Source organism: Microcaecilia unicolor, chromosome 3 (genome assembly GCF_901765095.1).
Source record: "Microcaecilia unicolor chromosome 3, aMicUni1.1, whole genome shotgun sequence".
Taxonomy (NCBI): Eukaryota; Metazoa; Chordata; class Amphibia; order Gymnophiona; family Siphonopidae; genus Microcaecilia; species Microcaecilia unicolor.
This window is the reverse complement of record NC_044033.1, coordinates 383525441-383544330: the sequence shown is the minus strand read 5'-3', so window position 1 is coordinate 383544330 and position 18890 is coordinate 383525441. Positions and strand designations below refer to the sequence as shown.

Below are 18890 nucleotides of genomic sequence, written 5' to 3'. Positions count from 1 at the left end.
ACTGAGAAAAATGTGTACTAAAAAAAAAGTATATAAATATATAAAATAATTGTTAATACATAGTAACATAGTAGATGACGGCAGAAAAAGACTTGCATGGTCCATCCAGTCTGCCCAAGACAAACTCATATGTGTATACCTTACCTTGAATTGAATTTGTACCTGTCCTTTTCAGGGCACAGACCATATAAGTCTGCCCAGCAGTATTTCCCGCCTCCCAACCACCAGTCCCGCCTCCCATCACCGGCTCTGGTACAGACCGTATAAGTCTGCCCTCCCCTATCCTTGCTTCCCAACCACCACCCCCTCTTCCCCCCACCTGCTCCGCCACCCAATTTCAGCTAAGCTTCTGAGGATCCATTCCTTCTGCACAGGATTCCTCTATGCATATCCCACGCATGTTTGAACTCTGTTACCGTTTTCATCTCCACCACCTCCCGCGAGAGGCATTAATAATATTAATAAAAATGAATAACCACAGGCAATGAAAACAGAAATCACAAAAAATGAAATACAATATTTTGTTAACTTCTAGTTTTCATTTTTATGTGATTTCCTGTTTTCACGCATTCATTTTTTATTTCTCCATATTATTAACAGTTTTATGTATATACTTTTTTGTTTACACATTTTTCTCAATGCAATCAATTGACTAGACTCAACAGCATGGAAGGAGCACTTTTATCAATGCTTTTTATATCTCGGTATAATATTGTAATGCATATATATATTAATTTTCATATTTCTAGACCATGTGACTCCTGATGCCGGGGTTTTCACCGAAACATAGCACTGTGTTGACTCCTACTTTTCCCTGTTGGAATTTCAGTGACATTGGGGCTCATTTTCAAAGAAGAAAAATATCCAAAAAATGGCATAAATCTACATATCAATGTTTTTCTCAAAAAACATCCAAATCAATATTTTCAAAACCGATTTTTAGATGTGTTTCTATGAAGTCCATCAGAAGTGCATTCAAATCACAAAAAGGGTGGGATATAGGCATTCCTAACACTTGGACGTTTTCAGTCATAATGGAACAAAACAAAACCGTCCAGGACTACAACTAAGGCCCTCTAAAACTCACCCAAACCCACCCTACTGTACCCACAGATAGGTGCCCTCATTACCCATAAGGGCTATTGTGGTGTACAGTTAGGTGTAGTGGGTTTTGGGGAGCTCAGCAGACAAGATAAGGAAGCAACAGTGATATGTGTACCTGGGAACATTTATATGAAGTCCACAGCAGTGCCCCCTAGGGTGCCCCATTGCTCTCATGGGATGTCTGGGGGACCAGTCTACTAAGAATGCTGGCTCCTCCTACATCCCAATGGCTTGATTTTGTGCATTTTTCACTTGGACAATTTTTTTTCCAAAATGGACCAAAAAGATAAACGCAAAGAGCACAAAAACATCTAGCAAATAGCCATTTTCAAAAACAAATGATAGACATTTTTCTCTTTTAAAAATGGCTATATTCCCCACTTGAATTTAGGACATTTTGATGAAAACATCCAAAGTTGGACTTAGAAGTCATCAAAAATGCCCCTCATTGTCTCTTAGCTCCATCATCATTTGTTGGAAATACAGATAAACTTTGGGGTTTTAAAAAATATCTTTATTGATGCCTGGGCAGAAGCAATGTCGTACAGTTACCATACGAATTACAAGGCGTATAAAGAGTAAACTAAACAGACATCAATAATAACAGCTCATAACCCAACGACGGGTTTTTATTAGTTTGATCTACATGTTTTTCACTTATTAAACTTTTGAATACTCATTTTGTGGAGAAGTCTTATATTTATTATCTTTCTTTGAAGAAGCCCTTTTGTACTAGGTCTTCTCCTTTGTTTTTGCTTTTGTTATTATTATTATTTTCCCATAGGGAAATTGTCCTTTTGTCGTTTTTGTCATCATAGTGATTTCACTGTATATGTGGCCAGGGCTGGCAAACAGGGCAATTGCCCTGGGTTTCATGCCACAGGGGCCCCAAGCCTGCCTCAAGATGGAGGCATAGCCTGTGGGCAAGCTTTGGGGGGCCCTGCGTGTTTAACTGCAGCCCTGTATATGGCATTTTTAACCTGTTGTTCACAAATAACCTCTTTGTAGTCGTACCGATAAATAACCTTACTTTCTCCTTCTTCCTCTCAGCCTATGTCCCGGCAGCTGTCAGACACTCACTATCCATTCCAGAAGCCAGTCTTTCTTCTTCTGCTGGGATGCGGCTACTTCATCCTCTCTTCTCCCTACTTTTATTTCTTATCACACTTTCCTCCCATCACGCTCTCTACCTTAATACCGCATCACCCACTATCTCCTTCCCTCACTCAGCCTGTTCCACCTTCCTCATTGGTGCTACTTGAGCCCAGGCGGCGCTATTCCGCCTCAGCCATCTGGGTTGATTCACTTTTGCTCAAAAGAAACAATCAGCTGCCGGAAGCGGAGACAAGCGGCAATAATAATACTCTGTCTCTGTCCACGACATGGAATACAGAGGGTTATATACCCTTTACTCCTTCCCTTCCAATGCAGATACATAAAGCCAAGGAGGTTAGATCGAGAATATAAAGCTTTCCACCTGCTTCCCTCCCACAAGTTAACGTGCCTTAGGAGCCAGATCTGTGGGTGCTTTTGACCAACCTCTTTCACTGTGTCCAGGGAGGGGTAATAATTTGTATCATGTTTAGCACCCCCAATTATTTTGCAAAATTGGCTCCCTTTCCCTCTGCTTGCGTTTGCCTTACCCGGGCATTAAAGCTGGCGGAATGTAGGAGGTAGTGTAGGTGGTGACTAGAGTGCCCGCTTGTCTAGTAGCCATCTGTCCCGCTTAGATCCCCGCGCTAACCAATCGAAGAAGAAAAGCGGGTCGCGGATAGGCAGCAGCTCGTCGTTACTTTTTTCTGCGTGCACCGTGCAGCTCCAACCGCAGCACTTCTGCTCTTATGGTGTAGCCGGGTAGCTCGCCTGCCCCTGACCACTGCAGCAGCCCTAGTCCCGGTAATGGCAACAATTAGTCGCCAGGCAACAGTTGAAATCCCCGCCCCACCTGCTTAGGGTTGGCGGCCGCTCGCCGTTTCCTGCCTGGGTTAGCCTGAGCTGGAGGCGGAACCGGCACGGGGGCGCAGTACCATATTTTCAAAGCACTTAGCCTTCCAAAGTTCCATATGGAACTTTGGAAGGCTAAGTTTCTATGGAACTTTGGAAGGCAAAGTGCTTTGAAAATATTTGGTGTCTTAGGTGCTGGGGCGTTTTCTGGCTTTCATTGGTCATTTCTGGCCGTCTTCAAATGTAGGCTAAAAGCCCACCTTTTTTGAAGCTGCTTTTAACTCCTAACCCCTGTTCACTTGTTCACTACCCATGTCTGTGGTATCATTCCCACCTTAAGTAATTTTCTTATCCCTTATTTGTCCTGTTTGGCCCGATGAGATTGTAAGCTCTTGTCAAGCAGGGACTGTCTCTTACATGTTCAACTGTACAGTGCTGCATATGTCTAGTAGCGCTATAGAAATGATAAGTAGTAGTAGAGTGGTTCTATAAATTTTGTTGGCTATTTTGCTGTGTCAGAATGGAGATGTAGACATTTGATATTAAATCGGGGAACAGTGGGACACTAAGATTGGATTTATTGATGTGATGTACCGCTCTATACTAATGTGTCTGAGCGGTTTACAAAAAAATTATAAACATACACCATAAAGGGGTTCTTTTACCAAGATGCGGTAAAAAGGGTCCTGCGGTAGCGGCAAGGGCTGTTTTTGCCGTGTGGCGAGAGCCCCTTTTTACCGCAGTGGGTAAAAAGCCCCTAAAAGAGACATGGCCATGCGGTAAGAGTAGGGTTACCATATTTGCTCCCCCAAAAAGAGGACACATGCCCCACCCCTGTCACACCCCTGCCCTGCCCCTGTCACATACCACCCCACCCCTTTCACATCCCCCCACCCCGTCACATCCCCCTAAGGGTGTCCTATCCTCCCCTCCTCTCCCCTTACCTTACTGTACCGCCCTGGTGGTCTAGTGACCTCTTCAGGGCAGAAAAGAGCCCCATCCTTCCTGCCCGGAATGGCTGCAGAGACTGTCTTGCTCCCTCCTGTATCGGTGCCAATTCAAAATGGCTGCCCAGAGTGACCTTGCAAGACTTCTGCAGAAGTCTCGCGAGACCGCTTCACCTCTCGGTGGCCATTTTGAATCAGCACCGGGACTGGAGTCAGCAAACAACAGTGTGCAGGCCCTCCAGGCAGGAAAGAGGGGGCTCTTTCCTGCCCCAAAGAGGTCCCTAGACCACCAGGGCAGTACAGTAAGGGGAGGGGAGGATAAGACACCACTAGGCCCACCCACCTCAGCCTGCCCATTTGTCTGCAAATCCAGACAAATGGGCAGGATGGCAAAACCTGCCCGGTTGCCCGGCCATGTCCTCAAAAAGAGGACATGTCCAGGTAAAACCGGACATATGGTAACCCTAGGTAAGATTATTTTTACCGTGTGGCTATGGGTTGGTGAGCACTTACCGGAAGGGCTGCCCGGTCCACTGCCGGGTTAGCACTGTGCTAGAAATTACGGAATTATTTTCCATAGTGCTGGAAATGGCGTGCACTTGAGGTGAAACTACCGCCAGCATCCGCGTTGGGCCGTCGGTAGTTCCTGGTTGCCATGTGGCAGCCCTTTAGTAAAAGGGCCCCAATCATGTGCAAGCAATACAAAAACTACTACATTAAAAATTTTGTACAAAGTTATCTGAAGTGTTGAAACAGTAAGATCTTTAAAACTTTCCAAAAACCATAACACGAACAGTCAGAAAAAAACTGCAACCATGAATTCCATAGGGATGATCCTCTATAAGAAAATGCTCGCCTCTGAGTTGAAGTTAGTCTGACAATGTCCAATCCAGGCAATTTAAGAAGCCCTTTCTGAGAAGAGCTCATTTCACGTGATGGACAATACTTAATTAACTTTTTAGACAAGTATTCAAGGCTTTAAAAACGAGGGACAGCATCTTGAATTCCATTTGTTTTTCAACAGGTAACCAATGCAGTTCAAGTAATATTGGTGTAATATGATCTGCATTTCTGGCTCCAATAAGCTGCAAGGCTGTTTATTGGAGCCAGAAATGCAGATCCTATTACACCAATATGATGTAATATTACTGTTGATTGAAGAAGGATCAAGTAAACCAGCCTCTGATCTGCTGTCGCCCTAAGTTATTTTTTATGCCATGTGGAGCAAAGGTTAGTCAAACCCATGGCCTCGGGCTCTGTTCCATTGCTTATGCCTTTTAAATTTTTTTCATGCTTTGTTATTAAATTATTTTCCTGCTTTGTTGTTAAGATTAAATTGGCCTGCAAGAAATCAGAATTGTCATCGTTCAAATGTTTTTATCACAAGCTGGTAACATTGAGCTTGGTTAGGTTAAGGATTATGGGGAACGATTTCCTCCTGCTCAGCCAGAGCCAGGACAATCAGGTTCACTAGCTCCATAATGATTTTTAATAGTGTCACTCCTTCCAACCTCTTTAGATCACTTAGGGGCCTGTTTACTAAATGTTATCTCCCATTTTGGGCTAGATTCTATATATCATGCCTAAAGGATTAGCACCAAAAAAACACACCTTGGCATATTCTATAAAGTACAACCAAATTTAAGCATACTTTATAGAATATGACTAAATTTCGGCACGGTACACTGAGCGCCCATCCAAGCATTAAATTTAGTCATGGGCAGTTATGCCAAGTAAAACTTGGTTTAAATGTTGATGCCTAAATTAGGTGTGGACTGGGTGTATTCTATAAGAACACATAGATTTTAGAAATATCCACGACCCGCCCATTCCATACCTGTGGCCACACCCCCTTTTCTGCTATTCGCCTTAGAATTTACACACATCATTTACAGAATACGCTTAGACAGTTGTATGTGTAAATTCTAATTAATGCCAATTAGTGTCAGTAATTGCTCATTAATTGGCCATTGTCAGTGCTGATTGGCGTGTTAGCTAATTAAATTGCATGCACAACTTAAGCTGTGCTATATAGAAAACAGGGGTTGTGCCTGAGAGAAAATGCTTAGCAAAGAGGCCCTAATAGCTGGATAAATCTGGTCTGGGCTTCAAAGATCTATAGCGTAAAAACTGGATAACCTATCTGCAATGTGAATCTTGGGAAGATAGGGTTAAAATCTCTTGGGCTTAAATGCTCACAATTTGTCTTTAGTGAGTTGTTAATGGGCAGATTCAGTAAATGGCACTGAACAATAGCTGCTGGGAAAGTGCTCAACACTATTTTATAAAGGGCGCTCCAGGATGAGTGTCCTTTATTGAAAAATGCCTAGGAGTGATTCCCGTGTCCAACTTTGGGCGTGAGGACACTTTTAGTGTATGCTCTGGTGGATCCTCCTTCACTTCTATCCCTCTATCAGTTGGTGTACCTCAGGGCTCTGTGTTGGGACCTCTTTTTTTCTCCATCTATACTTCTTTCCTTGGTGCTCTGATCTCCTCCCATGGTTTTCAGTATCACCTTTAAACTGATGTCTCCCAAATCTACCTCTCCACACCAGAAATTTCAGCAGGAATACAGGCTCAAGTCTTAGCCTGCCTGCCTGCCTGACATTGCTGCCTGAATGACTCACCACCATCTGAAACTAAAGATGGCCAAGAATGAGCATCTTATCTTTCCCCCTAAACCCATCTCTCTTCTTCCTCCATTTGCTGTCTCTGTGTATAACACTCTCATCCTCCCTGTCTCATCAGCTCATAACCTTGGGGTTATCTTTCTCTCTCCTCCTCTGCACATCTCCAACAGACTGCTAAAACCTGTCCTTTCTTTCTCTATAGTATCACCAAAACCTTTATCCACCTCCTATCACCTCTCACTTAGACTACTGCAACTTGCTTCTCACAGATCTCCCACTAAGCCATATCTCCCCTTCAATCTGTTCAAAATACTGCTTCACAATGTGTGTTCCGCCAGTGTCACTATGCTCACATTAGCCCTCTTCTCAAGTCACTTCATTGACTCCCTATCCATTTACAAATACAGTTCAAACTCCTCTTATTAACTTACAAGTGCATTCACTCTTCAGCTCATAAGAATAGCCATCTAGCCAAATATCCTGTTTCGAACAGTAGCCAATCGAGTTCGCAAGTACCTGGCAGAAACCCAAATAGTAGCAACATTTCATTTTACCAATCCCAGGGCAAGCAGTGGCTTCCCCATGTCTGTCTGAATAGCTCCTCAGTATCTCTCCACTCTTACATCTCCCTACATTTCACCCCCCCCCCCCCCCCCCCCCCAGGAAACTGCATTTATTGGGTATATCTCTCTTATTTGTTTCCTTCTCCACTGCCAACTCCAAGCTCTGTTCCTTTATCTTGCTGCACCATATGCCTGGAATAGACTTCCTGAGTAAGTACATCAAACTCCATCTCTGGCCTTATTCAAATCTAGGCTAAAAGCCCACCTTTATGAGGCTGCTTTTAACTCCTATTCCCTTGTTCAGTACCCCTGTCTGTTTTATCATTCCCACCATAAGTAATATCATAATCCCTTATTTGTCCTGTTTGTCTTGATTAGATTGTAAGCTCTGTAGAACAGGGATTGTCTCTTACATGTTTAGTGTAGAACACTGTCAGGCTTATTTTCGAAAGAGAAGGACGCCCATCTTTCGACACAAATCGCAAGATGGGAATCCTTCTCCCAGGGTCACCCAAATCGGCATAATCGAAAGCCGATTTTTGGTGCCCCCAACTGCTTCCTGTTGCGGGGACGACCAAAGTTCACGGGGGCATGTCAGAGGCGTAGCGAAGGCGGGACTTGGGCGTGCCTAACACATGGGCATCCTCGACCCATAATCGATAAAAGAAGGGCGTCCCTGATGAGCACTTGGACGACTTTCCTTGGTCCTTTTTTTCTTACGACCAAGCCACAAAAAGGTGCCCGAACTGACCAGATGACCACCAGAGGGAATCGGGGATCACCTCCCTTTACTCCCCCAGTGGTCACTAACCCCCTCCCACCCTCAAAAAACATATTTAAAAATATTTTTTGCCAGCCTCTATGCCAGCCTCAAATGTCATACTCAGGTCCATCGCAGCAGTATGCAGGTCCCTGGAGCACTTTTAGTGGGTGCAGTGCACTTCAGACAGGTGGACCCAGGCCCATCTCCCCCTACCTGTTATACTTGTGGTGGTAAATGTGAGCCCTCCAAAACCCACCACAAACCCACTATACCCACATCTAGGTGCCCCCCTTCACCCGTAAGGGCTATGGTAGTAGTGTACAGTTGTGGGTAGTAGGGTTTGGAGGGGGTTTGGGGGGCTCAGCACACGGTAAGGGAGCTATGCACCTGAGAGCAATTTTTGAAGTCCCCTAGGGTGCACGGTTGGTGTCCTGGCAAGTGAGGGGGATCAGTGCACTATGAATGCTGGCTCCTCCCACGACCAAATGGCTTGCATTTGGTCGTTTCTGAGATTGGTGTCCTCAGTTTCCATTATCTCCGAAAATCAGAAACGACCAAGTCTAAGGACGACCATCAAACTTGGGCGTCCCTTTCGATTATGCCCCTCTGTGTACATCTAGTAGTATTATAGAAATAAGTAGTAGTAGTAGTAGTAATCCTTGATCATCCTCAGTTCAAAAGGTAAATTATTCCACAAATGAAACACCATTCTGAAATAGGAGCAAGTCATGGAACATTTCAATCAATCTGGCTGAAAGCACACCCGTTCCTGTGCTTCATTTGAGCGTTAAGGCCTAGAATGAGCATATCTGGAAACTTTATCACTCAAATGTTTGAGTGCCTCTCCTTAACAAGAGTGATTGACCTGGCAAGACCAAATATGATCTTGAAGTTGTAACCAATATAATGAACAGTGTGCAGGGCCGTGGGGGGGGGGGGGGGGGGGGGGAGGGACAAAATTCCCTGGGCCCGGCCTCCAAGGGGGGGCCCAGGCTGAGGCCCGGTGCCAGCAAGCTAAGCTTCTTCCTGCCTGCCTCAGGGTCTATCCTCTTCTGCTCCTGTGTGCCAGGAGTCAGGACCCGGATGATTGCATTAATGCAATATCACATTAATGCAATCATCTGGGTTCCGACTCCCGGCACACAAGAGCTCTGGAGCAGGAGAGGACAGAGCGAAGGAGCAGCGCAGCAGAGACTCAGAGACAGAAATGTGTGGGTGCAGGTGCAGGTGGTGACCCGGGGGGCGCACGCACAGCAGTCCAGTCCTGCCCCGGACTCATCTGTGTCTCTCAGCGGCCCTGCCTTGTGCGCTATGGCATAGCTCACACTGGCAGGGCCGCAAAGAGACACAAATACCATATTTGCCATGATAAAAAAGAGGACACCCATCATACCCTTGCACTGCAGTGCCACGAGCCCCCAAGAAAACAAGTTTCCCCCCCATGTATTTTCCCCAATCTTTTTTCCACTCTCTCTCCACCCATGTTTTTTATAGCTCACTCCATCCACATCCCCTCCCCTCCCATATCTTATTGTGCCTGGTGGTCTAGTGGCCTCTTTGGGGCAGGAAAGAGCCCCCTCTTTCCTACCCAGCACAGCTGTGGATTTTTTGCTCCCAGCGCCACTTCAAAATGGCTGCCGAGGGTTCAAGTGGTGACCTCACAAGACGTATGTGGATCTCTCATTAGGCCACCACTTGAAATCTCTGCAGCCATTTTGATGCGGTGCTGGAAGCAAGAGGTCTGCAGAAGCACCGGGCAGGAAAGAAGGGGCTCTTTCCTGCCCCAAATAGGCCACTAGACTACCAGGGCACGATGGTAAGGTACAGGAGGGAAGGGGAGGACAGGACACCCTGTTGCCTGCTCGCCTGCCTGCCCACTTGCAAGCCAGCCTGCCCGCAAACCCTGACAAATGGGCAGGCTGGCAAAACTTTAAAAAAGGACACGTCAGGATAAAAACAGATGTATGGTAACCCTAGGCTATGTGTTATTATCTTCACCACAACATTTTGAATCCACTGTAATCTATTCAGCAGTAACTTTTCATAAATAACATTACAGTAATCTAATTTGACCCTTAAATTATTATTATTTACTTGGATTTTGCTCACACCTTTTTCAGTAGTAGCTCAAGGTGAGTTACATTCAGGTACACTGGGCATTTCTCTGCCCCTAGAGGGCTCGCAATTTAATTTTATACCTGAGGCAATGGAGGGTTAAGTGACTTGCCCAAGATCACAAGGAGCAGCAGTGGGATTTGAACCATCCACCTCTGGATGTCAAGACCGGTTCTGTAGCCACAAAACTTGTACAGGTCCAGTCGGTAAAAGAAGTCTCTTCCTGTCCTGATGTGCCAGGTGTTTACCTTGTTAAAGATTTTTTTACATAGGCTCAGAATAAGAGGAATCATTGGGTAGATCAGGGCTATTACTATCTGTTCCTAGTGAATTTAGGGAGCCATTTTACTAAGTGTTTTAAGCCCTAATGTGGACATAGCATGTCAAAAAAGGCTAACACGCTAAAATGTCTTGCTGTAATTTCCCTATTTGCGTGTGCTAATCATGCGCTATTTTGTTAAATCTAACTTTGGGAGGGGGCATGGTATGGGCAGGGAATGGGTGTGGAAGTGTTATTCAGCTAGTGTGGTCACATTAGCGAGCACTAAGGGCTAGATTCTATTTATGATGCCTAAATAATTGGGGCCAAATCAAATACACATAGGTGTGTTCTATAACCCACACCTGAAGTTTGGTGAAGTTTATAGAATACACCTAGCACCCGTCCCTGCGACTAAATATAGTCGCGGCCATTTACGCCAAGTAAACTTCGTGTAAATTCCCATGCCTAACTTAGGTGCAGAGCGGGTGTATTTTTACAACACTTGCACATACATGTAAGGAATGCCCACAACCCGCCCATGCTCCTCTCATACGCCCCTTTCTAAGATCCACATGGTAGAATTTACATGCATCACTTTATAGAATATGCTTAGCAAGTAGTATGCATAAGTTCTAATTAGTGTCATAATTGCTTGTTAGGGTCCAATTAGCAGTGCTGATTGGCTTGTTAATCAATTAAGTCTGTGCAGCCAGAATTGTGCATGTAACTTTAGACCACATATATAGAATTTGCTGGTAACTGGATAACATGGACTTAAAGCGGGAGCCCTTAGCACATTCTAAACAGGAAGCGGCAAGTGCTCCCATGTCATTTTTTTTGCAAGTCCCACACACTAATTGACAATTTATTCCCAAGGACTGTTTTCCGTAACCTGGTACAATCAATGGTGCTCAGTCATTTAGACTACTGCAACGCACTCTACGCCGGCTGTAAAGAGCAAATAATCAAAAAACGTCAGACAGCCCAGAGCACAGCAGCTAGACTCATATTCGGTAAAACAAAATATGAAAGTGCTAAACCTCTACGAGAAAAATTACACTGGCTCCCACTTAAAGAACGTATCACGTTCAAAATATGCTCCCTAGTCCACAAAATCATTCACGGAGATGCACCAGCCTACATGTCAGACCTGATAGACCTACCACCCAGAAATGCCAAAAGATCATCTCGCACATTCCTTAACCTGCACTTCCCTAACTGCAAAGGTCTGAAATACAAACTAATGCATGCTTCAAACTTTACCTACGTGAGCACACAGCTATGGAACGCATTGCCGCGCAACCTAAAAACGATTTGCGAACTAACGAACTTTCGTAAACTACTGAAGACCCATCTCTTTAACAAAGCATACCACAAAGAACAACCAATGTGAATATACACAACTCCTTCATATATAATCAGAACTGTTTTATAATATTCTGCTTGTTATACCATTATCATGTTTTTTCCTTATCATATTGCCCAAGATCCTTCAATAATACAAAATGTCTATTTTCTAATGTATTTCCACCATTCATGATGTATTGTAAGCCACATTGAGCCTGCAAAGAGGTGGGAAAATGTGGGATACAAATGCAATAAATAAAAAAATAAAAAAATTAGCACAGGACCTGAAAAACTAAAAATAGAAAATGCCCTATTTTACTGCTATGGTAAAAATGGGTGTAGCATGCGAGAAAGTCCAGCGGTAGGATTCGCAAAGCCCATTTTTTTTACAGAAGCGTAGTAAAAGGGCCCCTTAGTGCTTGTGAGAGATGACAGAGGCAAAGTCCTTTATTTATCCAGAACTTGAACAGCAGCAGGGTAAAGCTCCACATGCACCTCTGTGGATGAGGGGGAGGCTAAACCAGTCCTCATGCCTGCAGTCTGTGGTCTCTGTACTGAGGCTGCTGGTAATTAGTGCCAATTTGTAATATTATTTGTTAGCTGTCTTGACATCTCTTCACAGGAAACTGAAGTGTAACCACCAACCTATTTGGTATTACTGACCTGAGCAAGTTTTGAACTGGTGACTTTAGAGATGAAAGACTCTAACCTCGTTCCAATTTCCTTGAACTGTCCATTCCTGTATGACACCTACTGTTTAATTAATTCATCCCATCTTCTAGTGCTTATTATAGCTGCCAAAGAAGCACACACCAAGCATCTGTTGTATTTTTCTCGGTTGGTTTCCTGACATAGCAAAGAAACAGTTTTCCTTTCTAATAAAATGAATTTCCTTACATTTCTTGTTTTGTGAAAAAATTCTTAGCACTTCATTTTTTTTCTATGAAACAGTTTAAGAAAAAAAAAATAAAAAAACAGACAGAAAAAGTGAAATACTTGCAAATTGAAATAGATGGTTTTGGTAGGAACCAGATGGTGAAGAGGGAGAGGGGAGATATTGTGGATATATAGGGAAGCTTATTCACCAGCATGGGATGTAGAAGTGAAAAAAATATGGAACCCAGATGTGGCTTGATTAATGTGGAGGAAGTAGAGAAGTGGATGTGATTGGGAATGAAAGAAGGAGTGATGAGAGGTAATGAGTTATGAATACATTTCAAAGTAAGAACTAGTAGTTTGTAAGGGTAAAAATGCTCTTGCTGGCTTTGAGCTGTTAAGATTAGATATTCAGCCAGCAGCGGTGAGTGTTTTTATAGCTGCCATCGACTTTAACCCTGGATATTCAATGCCAGCCCATATATGTCATACATACGTGTGACATGACCACTGCCACTTTCCCTAATCACCAAATATATAGTGTGGGAAAGCTCGATTTTGGATTTTTCTCTTCATCTCCTCTCATGGGCAGGAAAGCAAACCTGAGCTGAGAGATGCTGTGTTGGCTAGCTCCTCTCACCTGAAATGGTAATGGCTGACATCTGTTTACAATAAACATAGTCAAAGGCAATGCACAGCTAGATGTCCATTAGACAAGCTACATGTCTGAATAGTATTGAAAAATGCAGACTATTATATGAAATCATGAGCATCATAGCTAACATGATTCTTTTCTAGTTGAAGGGGGCTGGGAGGAGAAAGTCAAAGGCATGACCATCCCTGCATTATAAATGTTTGGCCATGACTGGAGTTGGGGTGTTAGTTGTCTGCTAACTTTCTCAATCTGGAGTACCTGATAAGTAATAATGGTTTCTATATGGTCAATACTGATGACACATAGATGCCATGCAAGTTCTTATGCATATATCTTACTACTAATAATAATCATTTCTATAGCATTACTAGATGTATACAGCAATGTACACATTATATGCAGGTAACTTCTCTGTCTCTAGAGGGCTCACAATCTAAGCTTTTTTGTACCTGGGGCATTGGAGGGTTAAGTGACTTGCCCAAGGTCACAAGGAGCTGTAATGGGAATGAAACCCAGGTTGCCAGGATCACATGCCGCTGCACTAGCCATTAGGCTACTCCTCCACTCCATCTTCCTTTTGCAGCCATGGTGGTAATTGTAGAGCTGGAACCAGCTTCTTCTGAGCCTGGGGGAGAAGTTCAGAATTACCCACCTTCTCTTCAGCCCCCCAACACACACACACACACACGATTTTGCATTTGAATGGGCTTAAGTTGTGGACCATGTGGTTTATCATGTATTCCAGGCAAAACACTGAGCCTTTAAGAATACCAACATTACTAATATAATGTAACAGTAATGAGTCAATATAAAAGAAAAGAATTACCTGGGTAAAGAAGACAACCAGCCTTTATTTGTTTCAAATACAGTGTGTGAGTCAATTAGAAAACTCAATATCACAGATCTATAGCCAAAATAATCTACTGGCTCATTGATGCAATTGCAAAAATAAGCATGGGTAGAGTAGTGTGGTTACCATATTAGACCACCTAAATGCACAGAACTAAAGGATTATAAAAACAGAACAAAATAGATATAAAGTGATATCTTTTTCTCTAACAATATATTCTTTGACAAACTGGTGCAAACATTAATTTCCTCAGGTCAGAGAATATAAGCAAAAGACTGCAATACGAGAAACATAAATGAATTATCAAACACATTCCAATGATAGTACGAAAGGGAAAGAGAAAGGGGACAGGAAGTGCATGGATAATCAGAAAGTGAGAGGCAGTAGGCTTTGGGATAAATAGGTTAACACAGTACAATATGTTAAGACTTAATTAAATAACAGCTTGCTTTCTTGTCATTTCCAAGGTATTTCACAATTTTAAGCCTTAAATCATTGGTGTTAACTCTAAGACTCCCAGTTCTCAAAGGCCGCCAGTGGGTCACGTCTTCAGGATATCCATGACGAATATGCATGAGAGGGATTTGCACACAATGGAGGTAGTATGCACACAAATCTATCTCATATCTATTCATTAGGTATATCCTGATTCGGACTCATCAGTGGTCTTCAGTGACTGGGAGCGAATAGCACTGTTCAGTCTTATGCATGTAGATTGTGTTAAAATTATTTGATTAGCGCATGTCACCCAAAATCCAGGGAGTTTAGATACTTCGGGAGCTGGGGGGAAGGGAACTCTCAAACAGGCTCCTAGCATGTAATCACAAACACTTCCCACTCCGTGTCCTATTGTGGATAGGCATCAAATCACAGTGGAGGAGAAGGACAAGTCTCAGTTCCTTTGAAGTCAAATAAGCTTCCCAGGGCAAACTGAAAAGGGTTGGGTCATTTCCACCAGGAAAAGCTGAGGAGTAGTATGCTGATGGAGTCTAGCAAGCAGAACCTATGGAGGTAGAAACAGTTTTGGAATCCCCCTATAACTGAAGAGCTAAACTCAATGAAGCAGTTGTAGACACTTGAAAGAATGATGCTTTAGAGGAATGCAAAAGGTGAACCATTTTCTTATTTGTTTTTCTTTTCAGTGCAAAAACAGCCATGGGGTGGAGGATAGTCCTTGATAGTGGTTTCTTTCTTAGGCTAAACTATCTCAAGCTGTATTTGAGACAAAGCCAGCCTTTAAGCACTATATATACAGAATTAATTCAAGAACTGTGTGGTAAATACTGCTAAAGAAATGGAGAGTTAACTAACGGACTAAAAGCTGAGTAACCTATTTGAGGTGCAGAAGCAGAGAGACAGAATCCATGGTGTCTCATTGACACCTTAATTGCCAAGGTCTGAAGTGGTTAGTGGAACTAATTTGCATATTTGCCTACTTATACCAATCTGCCTTTTTTCTCTTCTTTGTGGAGAAAACAGACTCTGACAGTTACTAAGAACTGAGAAGTAAACTGAAATCATCCACAGTTACTTTCCCATTTTATATTTGACTATCTGAAGTTCAACTGAATTTCAGCCAGTGAAGAAAAGGGAGTGAGGAGAGTGTTTTTGAGAATTCCTCTACTTGTGTACTGTGAAGTTGAGTCCTCTTCTCCTCTGCCTATGGCTCATACACCTGATACCTGATAATAAGGTCATGGATGCAGTGGTGGGGGTGGTTCTCTTTTTAATGTCTTTATTTAATTCAGTAAGAAATAACAAAATAAAGAACAGAAACAAACAAGCAAAAAGACAAGTTTAATACCTACTTAGGGCAGCCTGACCCATAAAAAATAAGTAAATCTAGCATTCCATAGACAATTCAGAATCCTACACCTTATCTAAAGCATGTTCCTACAAATTAGAGGCTGACCGAATTTCAGTTTTGGTTTTGGTTAAGGTGCCGAAACTTGCCTCAAATCCTTTTTCTGTCCGGTTTCTTCTGAAAGACTATTGCCATGGTCTTGGTTTCGGCTAAAACTGACCATGTGCTTTGTCCTGTTTGTCTCCCTCACTCCCCCCCCCAAACAGGATTTGCCTCTCCCCCCGCCCACCTGTAGGTGCCCCCTCAGGCTTATCTTACAGTCCCTGTCAGTCTAGGGGTGTAGTCAGGGCAGGACTGATCCCTAGCTGCTCCTGCCCATGCTGGCTCTGCTTTCAAAATGGCTGCCATGACCTCCAGTGACAATCTCATGAGACTACCATAAGATGTTACGGCAGCCATTTTGAGAGTACAGCTGACAAGGGCAAGAGTACCTCATGCCCTGAGTATACCACGTCCACCAGGGATTCTAAGGTAGTCTTGGGGGGGAGGCCCTACTCTTTGTGTGTGTGTGTGTGTGTGTGTGTGTGTGTGTGTGTGTGTGTGTGTGTATAATGTGATTGCAAGTAATGCATTTATGATCTTGCATAATAGTTGATATGGTAAATACAGTGCTCCAAATAAATGCATTTGGTAGAAAAGTTTAGCAGGAATTTAATTCTGTAAGGTGGTCTTTTTCTAAAGCTTATCTTTAGTTATCTGCAGCAGGGCCCATTTTATTCCTATGGGCCCTACTGCAGATAACTTGAGCTAAGCTTTAGTAAAAGACCCCCTCAATTTGGGATGATAAGCTCCTTCGGAATTAGCCTCTCTGTGGAGATATGACATCAGCTGTCACTCCAAATGTGGCGGAAAGTCAGCCATTGTAAAAGCACTGTGGTTTTAGTTTCAATTTTTTTAAGAATTTGCAATATATACATAATATGCAAAGAAAATTAGCATAAACACAAATCATCATTCACTAACAAAGCAATCAGAGTAAAAAAAACAAACAAACGCCAAGCAGCCCATGTTACGGGATCCAAGCTGTTCAATAAAGGAAAATTCATACATGAAATCACAATAGAGCAAAGGTTCCTAAAATCATAGAGAACCTCCTCCAGAGGGTTAGGAGTATAATCTAATATAGAGAAACAAAACACTCTGCCTAAACAATCATGATGTATTTTGATTGGCTTCCAGAAAAGTTTCTGAGTTGGGTCAAAGAAAGCAAAATGAGGCATGAAGCAGCAGAAATCTACAAGAAGAATTTGATGAATAGCTGTGATTTTTGGGGAAGTAGAAAGCAGGTAAAATTACAGCAGCAACATGCAGTTTTAAAACTAAGATGCAATCTCCTTCCTTGTTTCCCTGTACGATCTCCAGTTACAAGAAGTGAGGGAAGGATATGAGAGACCACTAGTGCTGGAGTGAGTCACAAGACTTTGACCTGTAGTGTTCACCAAAGGTGTCAAATGCATGTGGTCAGACTGATTGCAAGGACTGACTAGGTGCTGTTTTCTTCCTTTGCTTTGCCTCCTATGGACAATACAAGAGAGATATGGAATAAGTTTAGAGTCAGCTAAATCAATATTACTATACGGGAAGGATTGTTTTGATTTTATATATATGGTAATAATATCTAATGTTAAAGTCACAAAGGCTTTGCAGTGGTAAAGAATCATTCTAAATTACATATTGAGTTGGACAAAGAGATGAAATAGTATGTTTTGAAGGTTATTAAGATTGTGTTAAGAAAGGTTATTGCTTTTTTTAATATTTGATACAAAAAGAACCATGGAGAATAAAGAGGGAAAAGATATACAGCCTTGTGCTGTCATTGTTTTATGATCTAACCTTAAATGTGGCTTCTAAGAAATTAAACAAAGGGACAAAACATTATTCTAAAAGCCTTTTTTGGAAACATATGAGGCTAGAAAAAGAATTACCAGGCGTGTCAAGATGGCGGCCTGAGCGCCTCTGAGCTGTTTTCTGGCGTTTCTTCTACTAGTTTCATTACCTAATGCCTCATACTAAAAGGAAGGGTACTGAGAAGGGCCAACTACCGCTAGCCAGAACCTCATCCCCCATCCAGCAAACTCTAGACAGATACGCGATGAACATCCCACCGAATACCGAAGTGTTGAACCCTGCTTTGAGCGCCGACGGAGGAGCGACGGTGCTCGTGGGGACTGAGACATCTTTATCTTCTCCGGAACGTAATCCACCACCATGACCTGCGTACCTTTGGGGTATAGAGGAAGGCCCAGCTGAATCGGGAGTCGGTGGCAGCAAGGCCTTGGTCGTCAGCGTTCTACCCCAAACCGCAGAGGAAATGAGCTTGGAGCCTGATGCTCCCATGGCGGTTTCATTGGAGTCTATTTGGAGGGCAGAATCAAGCTGTACAGATGCAATCAGAGGTTGAAAATTTAAAATCTATTACGGATGTATTGGTTAAATATAAACTTATGACATGTCGGAAAATAGAGCAAATAGAAAACCACAACAGGTGTCTAAATCAAAGAGTACTGAATTTTCCTATGGCTACAGGAATAAATGCGATGGACTTCTTTAAAAAATACCTAGTAGAAATTCTTCAATATCCTTCTTCTGCTATTCCTCCATTCAACAAAATATATTACTTCCCATTATGTCCTCGAACTGGAATGGAGCCACTGGGCTCTGAGAGTTTGCCTCAAGTTCAGGATCCTGGGCTGGGAATCCAGGATATTTCTGCTGTACTCGAAGAATCTTTGTCAGAAGTAACAACGCGACAGACTTTAATAATATTGTTTGTATTTGAACAAGATCTAAATTCAGTAATGAAGCTATACTTTAAGAATTCATTAAAAACATTTTGTGGTCATAGAATATGGATTTTTCCTGATGTGACAAAGACAACGCAAGACAGAAGGAAATTATTTCTAGCTCTCAGGGAAGAGATGAGGGCATTAGGAGCAACATTTCTCCTGGTATATCCATCTAAATGCCTAA

At 42.8% G+C, this 18890-nt stretch overlaps 1 protein-coding gene across 1 annotated transcript in view; it reads right to left on the bottom strand.

Moving 5' to 3' along the window:
* FAM166C (family with sequence similarity 166 member C) overlaps nucleotides 1-2983 on the bottom strand; it is a 59930-nt gene extending 56947 nt beyond the window's left edge. The window contains exon 1 of the mRNA XM_030195543.1: nucleotides 2748-2983. Within this exon, the coding sequence (XP_030051403.1) occupies nucleotides 2748-2821 (74 nt within the window). The 5' untranslated portion in view covers nucleotides 2822-2983. The remainder of the gene's footprint in view (nucleotides 1-2747) is intronic.
* Nucleotides 2984-18890: the final 15907 nt, after the last annotated feature.